The 11,668-nt window shown below is 43.1% G+C and overlaps 1 protein-coding gene and 1 long non-coding RNA gene across 3 annotated transcripts in view; both read left to right on the forward strand.

Annotated features, from left to right (window-relative positions):
- LOC310996140 (alpha-2-macroglobulin-like) overlaps window positions 1–10,664 on the forward strand; it is a 41,097-nt gene extending 30,433 nt beyond the window's left edge. The window contains exons 29-36 of one of the 2 annotated variants that reach the window (XM_083985487.1): window positions 7,971–8,158; window positions 8,277–8,489; window positions 9,314–9,438; window positions 9,619–9,709; window positions 9,794–9,862; window positions 9,946–10,051; window positions 10,208–10,249; window positions 10,436–10,664. In XM_083985487.1, coding sequence (XP_083841613.1) covers window positions 7,971–8,158; window positions 8,277–8,489; window positions 9,314–9,438; window positions 9,619–9,709; window positions 9,794–9,862; window positions 9,946–10,051; window positions 10,208–10,249; window positions 10,436–10,440 — 839 coding nt within the window. In that variant the 3' untranslated portion in view covers window positions 10,441–10,664. The remainder of the gene's footprint in view (window positions 1–7,970; window positions 8,159–8,276; window positions 8,490–9,313; window positions 9,439–9,618; window positions 9,710–9,793; window positions 9,863–9,945; window positions 10,052–10,207; window positions 10,250–10,435) is intronic. The other variant, XM_083985486.1, reaches the window with a different exon arrangement.
- On the forward strand, window positions 1,026–1,599 carry LOC310996142. Its single transcript, XR_014595887.1, has 3 exons — window positions 1,026–1,038; window positions 1,281–1,418; window positions 1,528–1,599. It is a non-coding gene; the product is annotated as an uncharacterized lncRNA (long non-coding RNA).
- Window positions 10,665–11,668: the final 1,004 nt, after the last annotated feature.

Here is an 11,668-nt window from a genome sequence, read left to right on the forward strand (position 1 = left end):
ACAGTAGTGGGAGAGAAACAGGGCTCTGTGGACGTCATCTATCTGGTGAGTGATGGGTGAACCATGTCCCAGTGGACCATACACATGTTTTGTGACAAAAACATACACACATGTTCTTTGTAATCTGTGCAGGAACAGTACAGTTGTTGTCTCTCAAATCCTCCAGGTCTTGTCCAGAGGAGCCATTGTCATGCAAGGATTTGAAAAGGTCGAACTGCAAGATAATTCAGGTGAGCAAAGGCCGGCCATGTTGTGGATTTCAGATACGGTACTATATCTATCTGCTATATTGGCTGCTACAGAACTGGCAATATCGTGGTGCAAGAAATAAAGACAGATAAATGATTTTAAAGAAAGTAATCAATGAAGGACCCAACTTTTGTAGCTGATTTACTTAAATTGACTTGAAAATAAACAAAACTGTATTTAATTGACGGGATTTGCACTGATTCATTGATATATGGAGGTCTGTGGTTGATGAATGTTCGTAACAGCTGGTCTGTTATTGCAGTGACTGAGGGCACATTGACCTTTCAGTTGGAAGTGTCTCCAGAGACGGCTCCAGTCATCCAGGTTGTGATTTATGCCATCCTCCCCAGTGGAAAATTGATAACTGGCAGTGCCGACTTCAACACTAAGAAGTGCTTCAATCATAAGGTCAGTGGAAAAATGGAAAAGAGGTTTTTAGTCGAAGCCTTTGCATCACTTTTTTGACTTGAGGTTGGAACACTAACTGCGATTGCACTGTCCTTTGTCTGGATTTGGACCTTTTTACTGCTGCCTCATTTCCTGTCATCTCTCTAGTGCTAACTCAAAAGAAAGAGAGAAAGAAGACTAAGCTGAAGCATGATACACATTATTGTCACATTGACGAGATGGATTTGTCTGTGTCAGGTGTCTCTGGAGTTTTCTCCATCCTCAGCCGTCCCAGGAGAGGAGACCACCTTGCAGCTGACGGCCCAACCAAACTCTCTATGTGGGGTGAGCGCTGTGGACCAGAGCGTCCTCCTCAAAGAGCCGGGGAAGACTGCTGACAGGGTAACTGCTGCTCTCTAATCCTTGTCAACAGTTGGGAAACAACGGCTAAGTCCCACTGACAGAGGATGTATTTCATCTCTGTTTAATTCTATCACCAGTTCTCCAAACTCTTATACAGCTGCTTACTACTGTTATGACTCCACTTTGGCAACACAAGACAGAGCCAAAAGCATCCCAACTGTAGCCACTTGATAAAATAATCTTTCATCAGTTTATATCTAGAATCTCTGCTTTCCTCTTAGATATTTGGCCTGTTGCCTGTCACAAAATCATCCTCTGTTCCACGTGAGGTTCAAGATCATCCAACATGCCCGACGTGGGGGCGAGAGTTATTTGGTCTACTTCATGGCAAGAATCACGACCCTTTTAATGTTTTCCAGGTAATTCTTACACAATATTTTCAATATCAAAGGATAACAACACACATTGATCGTGTGAGTGAACTTTCAGTGATGTGATTCAGTTTTTTTGTGTTGTTGGGTTTTCTAGAGTGTTGGACTGCAGATGGCTACTAATTTGTTGAATAAAAAGTCAGAGTGCCCCAGACGAATACCCCAGCGTAAGGTTTTTTCTTCTCTATCATGCTAATATTTTTTGTATAATTCATTTCACTGTAATTTTTGCCTTTGCCTCTGGTTGAATATCTGGTGGTCTCTTTTGTGTCTTTTCAGGTGGCATGGATGGTCTTGGGCCTAGATCTGTTAGACCTATTAGTGGTAATTTAAATTTCCTGTCTAGGCGTGTCTCGCCTCCACCTCCGCCTCCCCCTCCCCCAATCCAAACAGTTCGCACTTTTTTCCCTGAGACCTGGATATGGGACCTGGTAGATGTTGGGTGAGCATCTGTCACATTATTTGTAGATTTGCACACACGTTCTACCATTTGAACCAGAATGAGCTTATTTTTAGTCATACAATATCTGAGGTATTTTGCTTTTAAGTGCTGTTATCTTTATGTCACTGTACAGATTACAAAAGGGAAATGACAATGAAATGATTCCTCCACCAATTCAGTATATTACCGGGAATGTCGTGGTTACTTCAATGTGAAACTTTCATAGCAACTCTAACTAGTTTGAAGCTCTACTTATCAGGTTTTTCATGTTAATTGACTAAATCACTGTGTACATTGTGAATTGGCTCGTTTCTAAAGATGAACCTGCAGAAAGTCATCACCAAACTCTGCAGTTTCCCTCACCTGCACACAGCAGTTTAAAATTTTGATTTTACTATATAGCTTTATTTTACAGACTCCAAGTCCAATAATTGACATAAACAAAGAAACATAGACAAACAACATAGACAGCACACAGTCTGTCCACACACAAGCTAAAAACGGTACAGTTGTTCAGACCAGTATTTCCAAAACATGGAACAACTTTACTGTTCGATTGTAAGCAAACAAACAACACAACACTCACATCTAAAAATATTACTGTACATGCATCTTAAAGAGGCACCAAACAAAAGAAAACCTGCTGTGAATTATTAAACTGCACAAGAGCCACATGTTTGATCATGAGTCGTTTTAACTGTAGCTGTATTTCTACTCAGCTGGTTGGGTGATAATATGCCAGTGTTGTGTTTACATGTTCCATTGTCTCCAACAAATGAAGTGAATGAAAGGATTATCCACTCCCTGTTGATTAGAAATCAGTTGTTAAAATTTAGATTTTCTCAGCAGTGTAATTTATCTTGGTTCTTATGACGAATAACACCTAAACAATAGTTTTCTGACATCATGTACCTGTGTGTATATCTTTTAACCCAGAGAATCTGGAACAAAGGACGTGTCCTTCACCGTCCCAGACACCATCACCACCTGGGAGACGGAGACTTTCTGTTTGTCCCCTCAGGGTTTTGGCTTGGCGCCTCGTAAAGAGATCACTGTCTTCCAGCCTTTCTTCCTGGAGCTCACCCTGCCCTACTCCATCATCAGGGGGGAGCGCTTTGAACTGAAGGCCACCGTCTTCAACTACCTGTCCAGTTGCATCATGGTAACACAAATGAAACAAATATCTTGTTCTTTACAAATAATTACCTTCAGTCTTCTTTGGCTTTAAGCTAAAAACAAATACATTTTAATGAACAGGCTTTGGAATGAATTAACATTTTGAGTTATCTGGGTTGAATCTTCAGTTATAAACTATAATGTTGTCTTGGTTGAACAGGTGACTGTGACTCCAGTGCCCTCCTTAGATTACACCCTCACCCCGCTCTCTAGTGACCAGTACACATCCTGTTTGTGTGGCAGTGAGCGTAAGACCCTCAGATGGACGATGGTCCCCTCGTCCTTAGGTGAGGGACAAACTTTATTGATGATGTCAGATATAAGGTTTACAGACTTCAATTCAGATTATTTGCTGATAATATATAATCTAATTGTTGTCACTGATCCTAGTTGTTTTTGTCACTAAATTCAGCATCATACAATGGGGTACCTCAGAGCTTCATACTAGGTCCTCTTCTTTTCTCTGTTGCAGCTTATTAGGTACATCTTGCCAAAACTAATGCAGTCCACAACAATACATACAGCTCTACAATAAATCCCACCGTCATTTTGGCTGTAATGATCATTAGATATTGCATATATTTTTTATATTTACTCGTTCAGTCAACCAATGTTATGAGCATAAAGAGTGTGTGTGTGCATTTGCTGACCTTTTTAGGGGCTGTGAATGTGACTGTGTCTGCTGAGGCTATGGCTTCTCAAGTTTTATGTGGCAATGAGATTGTGAGTGTGCCGGACAGAGGTCGTATTGACGTGGTCACACGATCTCTCATTGTAAAGGTTGGTGCCTCATACAGAAGACGACATGATGGAGACAAAGTTAAAAACAAAAACATTGTTTGTGATTTTGGTATTGAGGAGTTGGTAACTCACACTGTTCCCTCCCTCCTTCTCATTCAGGCTGAAGGAACTGAGCTGACAAAGACTCACAACTGGCTGCTCTGTCCGAAAGGTGGGTTTGGTTAAGACCAGACATTTGGACCAATGACAGATGCTGTTAGTTATAAGGAGTGGATTACAGTGTGTATCCAAAATCCAATGAGAATATTTTCGTACATTTTATCAACAAAATATTATGGAAGAACTGGCCCACACCAAATTTTGATGGCACTGATCTTTACTTCCAGTCATGATCCTCTGTAAAATCTAAATGATGTCTTTGTTTTGGTACTGAGTGCTGTTTGAGCCCCTCTTCTCCGTCTGTACACAGGAGAGGCTTTGACAGAGGAAATAGACTTAGAGCTCCCTGAGAATGTGATTGATGGATCTGCCCGTGCTTCACTATCAGTCCTGGGTAAATCACTCTGTCACTGATTGTCTTTGTGTCCTGTGTCTTTGAGATTTAAAATCAGTTTTGTTTTCATGTTCAGTCTGAATGAGTCAGTGATTTTGTGCAGGCGACATCTTGGGCCGAGCCCTGAAGAACCTGGATGGGCTGCTGCGGATGCCGTATGGATGTGGGGAGCAGAACATGGCGCTCCTGGCTCCCAACATCTACATCATCCAGTACCTGAAAAACACACAGCAGCTGACCCCAGCCATCCTGGAGAAGGCCACCAACTTCCTGAGCAGTGGTGAGTGTCTGTGTCAGCTTCACGTTGAAGAAAAACAAAGAAACTCAAAGATTGGTTCTGATCATTAGGAACTTTATGTTTCCAAAAGTTGTCAGATCACAGCTGGAATAAAAATGTTGATTGTTACACAGGCTACCAGAGACAGCTGAACTACAAACACAGTGATGGTGCCTACAGCACATTTGGCATAGGAGTGGGAAACACTTGGTGAGAACAGTCCTATTTTTTACACAGAATACATTTTATGCATTAAATTGATTTAATTTATTTTAATCTGCACTCGATAATTCGTAATGATGTATATAAAAAAACACAAATACATGAGAATTTGTCAAATTGGCATTCAAAGATTTCTTTTCTAAGTAACTGTACATACAGTTACTTTATGAAACCTTGTTGTGATTTCTTCAGGCTGACGGCTTTTGTGATGAGATGTTTGGCCAAAGCTCAGTCTTTCATCTACATCGACCCAGCAAAGATCCAACAGTCAAAGACCTGGCTGCTGAGGAAACAACAAACAAATGGTTGTTTCCAAAAGTCAGGAAATCTCTTTAACAACAGAATGAAGGTGAGCTGACGGTACCTGTGCACTCAGTATGACCCTGAGGAAGTGAACATACAGATCAGGGTGTTAAAAATGACTTGAAAAAAAACTTGAGTGACATTTTGTTCACTTAAATGGCAATCTTCACAGCTCTGTGATAACTAGCGTTGAGTGATGATGATGATGATGATGATGATGATGATGATGATGATGATGATGATGATGATGATGATGATGTCTGAATGATGCTTCTTCTCCACAGGGAGGAGTGTCTGATGAAGTCACTCTCAGTGCTTACATCACTGCTTCCTTCTTGGAGATGAACATGTCGGTTAATGTGAGTAGACTCTTTCCAGTTACCTGTGACTATTTGATTTGGAGTCTTGTACCAGATAGAATCACACCTGTGTGTACAGAGCAGTATGGACAAACTATTATAATCCCGATAAGGACATATATATATTGGAATATAGTATTTTTTCATTGGGTTTTTCCTGCATAGAGAATTTAGTGTTGGCGGCCACCACAAAAAAAGTCCCACATCCTTGGGTTTTACACTGCTGACTTGTATCACCGGAACAAACATGTCCTGTGACCTGCAGTAATGGCCTCTGAGCAACATCCTGGCATCCCGGCTAGAGTGCACTGGATCGGACATGTCACCCACCTAACACCAGACACATGCCATCTTGGACTTTGACCCCCACCAGGCCAGCTGGAGACACACCAGAGGCGCCACACGCACCAAATGGATCGTCACTATGGCCCAGGACCTAATGGCCTGTAACGTGTCCCTGGAAGAAGCCTGACACTTTGCTCGGGATCAATCTGGTTGGCTCTAACCACGTCACGTGCAAGGGGATCAAAGAAAAGAAAGAAGACATTTTTATATTGTACTACGATTGTAATATCGCACAGCACTGTCTGTGTGTAACATCACCTTCTGCACTATGTGTAGACTCCCCCCTTATTAAGAAGATGTTATGTCGGGACGCTGTATAGCCCATATGCAGAGGCCAAATCCTTGCTGCAGCTGGCCCCAGTTTGAATCCCATCATTTCCCTTCGCTCTGCTTCCCCATTTCCTATCTCTCTAAACTATTCTATGAATTACAGACAAAAAGCCCAGAACATTTACTTAAAAAAAAGAAGATGTTTTGTCAGTTGGTTGAAGTGAGCTGCCCAATGTTTGTTGAAGTGTCTGAAAGTTGAAGATCACCCTACATGGCCTACTACTGGGGCTGGACAACAAGAAAGTTGGGAGGTTGGGAACGAAGATTCAGGAGGGAGGGCATGAAGATTTTTGGGATCTGCCAGGAGGCCAGGCAGACAGGCTCAGAGACTTTGAAATCCAGCTAGGAGGCGTACACCACTGGCAAGTCTCCTCTGAAGGCCGATGCCATTGGAAGGTCCTCTCCAGAGGTAGGGCTACAGGATGATGCTGCAAGTGGCCCACCAACTGGAGACCATATTGGACCATGGTGAGGGGAGACAGACAAACCACCGGCTGAAAACTGGAGAGAGGGTCAGTGAGACTCCATGCAGGGTACCGTTAACCTTGAACAGCTAGACATTAGGATGGGGACAGGACACCACAAAACAAGGCCCATCAGAGCTGGGGAAGTGCAGGGGATTGGCATCTTCATCTCTTGCGTTTCCTCCCTGCTGCTCTGACCACCATCTCTGAGTTGGGTGCTACAGCCATGCAACCTGGGATGGAACTGGTAGGCTGTGGTCTAGCCTGTTGCTATCCATCAAGAGCATAGAGTGTACACTGCGGTCCAGCCAGAACAGGGATTGGAGAGGTGTCTTCCTGGACCCCAGGCGCAGAGGCAGGATTCGTGTCCACTGGCACCCCTGTCCCCAAAACAGGAATGGCATCTGTGGGAAGCTGGGTCACCCAGCTGAATATGGATGTGGAGGCTTCAGCCAAGCTGGAAAAGATCAAGGCTATGGCCTAGTCAGAGAGCATCAAGGCTGGGGCTTAGCAGGGTTGATGCAGCAGCTGGAGTCCAGGACAAGACTGGGGCCTTGCTGGGTAGGTGGGCTGCCAAGGTCCAGTCTAGAGATGAGGATTGGGCTGCTGATGGAAGGCCTGCTATTATTAGCAATCAAAGTTGCCTGATACGTGTGGAAGGACGAAGGAGGGCCCGGGCAGGGTTTGAACCCCAATCTCCCGGGTGAGAGTCATGTGTGCTTACCATTTGCCCAAAGTGATCAGCATGCATGACTCTTAACTGGGAGACTCGGGTTCAAACCCCGCTCGGGCCCTCCTTCATCCTGCCATGCAAAAAATTGAGAGAGTCATCATCCAGGGAGTTAACTGATCTGCTGGATCCATCTTTTGGTCAAGATGTTGGTTTTGAACAGGACCCAAATTCACAGACAAGACTCAAGAAAACCGGTATGGTGAGAAAAAAAAAGATTTGTTAAACTTGCAGGGAACAAAAAAGAACACGCAGGCAGCAACACAAAGGCACAAATGCTGGAACACAGGGAATGAATGCCAGGAGAATCCAGAGATTATAATGAGAGATGTTTCCTGTTACAGGAAGATGTGATGAGGAAAAGTCTGTCCTGCCTCAAAGAGTCCATTGGTGACCTTAGCAACACCTATACTACAGCTCTGCTGGCGTACGTCTTCACCCTGGCAGGAGACATGGAGACCCGTGGTCATCTTCTGCAGCACTTGGACACAGTGGCAGTGAAACAAGGTGAGCTTCCTCCTACAGGAGATCATTCTGGCCTCACTCCCTGTGAATGCAGCTCCTCTCATACCTGTTTGATGTGGACGGCTGTTTTTAGGGAGTCTCCTCCACTGGTCTCAGACAGCAGCAGATACTTCAGCCTCTCTGTCTGTGGAGATCAGCTCCTACGTTATGCTGGCTAAACTCAGTGCCTCCCCCTCTACTGAAGACCTGGGCTACGTCTCTGGCATCGTCAGATGGTTGACGGGCCAGCAGAACCAATATGGAGGCTTCTCCTCCACACAGGTATGGCCCAAACAGCATAAAGCTGGACTCTTCTGTTTTATACTTCCTGGACAATTACGATGGAAACAACATTAGTCATCACCTCGCACTATCTCTTACCTACATCTCCTTGTTGTAGGACACAGTGGTGGCTCTTCAAGCTCTGGCTCTGTACGCCACTCTGGTCTTCAGTCCAGAGGGTTCGAGCACAGTGACGATCCAGTCCCCCAGTGGTCAGCTCACATTTGATGTGAACCACAACAACAAGTTGCTCTACCAGGAGAAGATTCTGTCCGACGTGACAGGAAAGTACAGCCTGGAGGTGAAGGGCACTGCATGTGTTTCAATGCAGGTCAGTGGACATAATATTAGGTTCTGGATTGTTTCTGAACCTGGGAGGACTGACAGGTAGTTTAAGTATATGGTCAGTCAGATGGTCAGGCAGTTGACACTGTTCAACAGTACAAGTACCTGGGCACTATCATTGACAGCAACCTCTCATTTGAGGCGAACACTGATGCCATCTGCACAAAGGCCCACCAACGCATGTATTTTTATCGAAAGCTGAGAAGTTTTAAGGTAGACACCACTTTTATGAAGATATTTTATTCTTGTTTTATCGAGTCTATTTTAACCTTCTCTTTTATCTGTTGGTTTGGGTCCCTCACTGCTAAAGATAAAAATAGGCTCAGTAGCATAGTGAGGATGTGTGGCAAGATTGCAGGGACAAGCTTGGAGGAGCTCTCTGTTTTGTACAGAGCCAGGGCGACTAGGAAAGCTAAGATGATCCTGTCCGACCCTGTTCACCCGCTGGCCTCCCATTATAGGCTCCTGCCGTCTGGCCGCCGGTACATGGTACCCAGGCTAAGAACAAATAGATTCAAGAATACTTTTGTGCCAATTACTATTGGTTTTATAAATCAGCCACTGTGAGCCTGCCCCCCCTTCCCCCCCGAGGCACTGGTGCCCGGAGTCTTAATGTTTGTGATTGAAATGCATTTGTTTTGTTTTGTATTTGACTTGTTTGTGTTTTGGTGTTGCTCTGCCTGTCGCACAACAAATTGTCCCCTCGGGGGATAATAAAGTTTTCTGAACTGAACTGAACTGAACTATATTTCAGTTTCATTCAACTTATGCAACTTCTTATTTACCTTTGATATTAAAACTTGTTCGCAGGTTTCTCTTCTCTACAACATCCCAACTCCTACTGATGTCAACACTCTGAGTGTCAAAGTGAAACCAGAGGCAAACTGCATCAGAACATTTCATAGACCAAAACTCACTCTGGACTTCAGCTCCTTGTAAGTAACCAATCAACAGGTGCACCTTAAGTCACAGAGGAATGCTGCAAGTGATGCTCTGAAGCTACCACAACTATCATCAACTATAGCAGCAAACCTCAAATTAAAACAAGAGTCTCTACTGATGCAACTGCAATACTACTGTTGTGAGGAACTCAGGTTGTCATGGTTCTGTTACAGATATAGTGGAGAGGAGACCACCACCAACATGGTGATCCTGGACATCAAGATGCTCTCTGGTTTTGTCCCAGACCCAGAGTCTCTGAAACGGGTGAGATATTAGACAAAACTTTGAGCTCAGTAGAAACTGATGAGTTTTCATGTGTTGACGAAGCTGAGTGTCGTCTAATTACAGCTCCAAGGTGCCCTGCTGGTGGACGGTGTGGAAGAAAAGCAAGACCACGTAATGGTCTACATTCGGGAGGTGAGAGGGATTCACGGTGGAGATCAATGGAGGACGCTCTCCAGATGTGTTACTGATCCTATTGTCTGTTTTTCCTCCAACAGTTACCAAAGGACACGGCCATCAACCACAGCTTACAGCTCATACAGGAGCTCTCAGTGCAGAACCTAAAGCCAGCTGTGGTCAAGATCTATGACTACTACCAGCCAAGTAAAACTCATACTCACACCTACACACACCATAAACCCTGTTACAGAACAGTTGTCAGAATTGCAATGATGAATACTACAAGTTTGAAATGTTGGACACATGAGGAAAGTTTTAAATTGAATGTTTTATTCCTATTCCTATTCTTTTGTCTCTCAGGTGACGAGGCTGAGACACAGTATATCTACCCTTGTGCTGAAGGTATTGATTCTTATTGATTATTAATTATACTATTAAAAGATTTCTTACGAAACTTATTTGTGGCTGAAAATCTTAAACAACAAAAGACAATAATGTCTGAAATTATTCATCACTCATGTACATAAACACAAAGTACAAAGTCCATGTAGTCCTCATATTGGATTTTATCTTTTTGTTCTTTTGCAGCTTGAAGAGAGAAGTGTGGTCAATCCTCGGGTTGACGTGGTTACCAGTATATTTTTAAACACCTGCATTTTATTAAAGATATATTTTGTGTACCCTGTGTACCCCTTGCTCAACACATTTCACTGTGTAACTACTGTATATGTCTAAATGTGTCTCAAACTAATGCACAATAATAAAGGGCCGACATACAGTATGCAGACAAATAATGCACACAGGCCACTTCCTCTGAGTGGATGGTTTGTTTTCTGTCCCTTATGTCAACGTTCCTGCCCACTAACAGGCGTCTGTTGTCTCAGTGAGGGCAGCAATACACAAATATTGAACAGTTGTGGGCGTTCTATGTCACAAGAAACATCTCATCCTTGTTTGAGGAACACGTTTATTTATTGGAATACAATCAACTTGTAGTTTATCAGTCATGGTAATCGCTGTTTGTATTTATGTAACAGCCCACGCAGTTTCAAGACCATTATTGCATGACTGGAGTTTCTGTTGAATATCTTCAACTTCACTGACAAAATTCTAACACCTGTTTTAACTGTCAGGCAACTAATGACATTTACTTATGAAGAGTGAAAAGCTTAAAATTAGGGCCGGGACTTTAACGCGTTAATTACGATTAATTAATTACACAAAAATTAACGCGTTAAAAATATATTACAACAATATTACATATTACAAAACATATTTTAAAAAATGATTTTTTTTATTTTTTTTTTTTTTTTTTTTTCACGTGTGTCTACGTGCAGTGCGCCCGCACGCGAGAGAGGCGGCAGTTTGAGAGGCTGACTGACAGAGATGAGAGCTGGTGAAACGCTAGCATGGTTATTTAAAACACCATCTCTGATCTCTGCCTGCACATAGATACACAGACACGGGCGCACGCTAAATGCGCTATATAGCGCTAATTGCTCAGCTGCAGCGCTATATCTTTGCATCTCATCTCATTATGATAGGACTTCACCCTCAGAGCTGTCTGTCTTCAGACTGTCCTGACCTGTCCCTGAACATCACACAGAGACAACATGGAGCTGCCTGTGTGATTGGTTACTGAGTTTTATTAATGTTTACATCAGGCTGAGTTCAACAAATCAGTTTATGCTACTGTGATTTAAGTAGCCTAGTTAAATACTACAGTAATCATCATAGTGTATTGGAAGGAAAGACCATTTAATCTGTATGTATCAAATATCGATTAATGAATTAATCGATAATTTGCATCCCTAGTCTGTT

Source organism: Trachurus trachurus (assembly GCF_905171665.1).
Source record: "Trachurus trachurus genome assembly, chromosome: 13".
Taxonomy (NCBI): domain Eukaryota; kingdom Metazoa; phylum Chordata; class Actinopteri; order Carangiformes; family Carangidae; genus Trachurus; species Trachurus trachurus.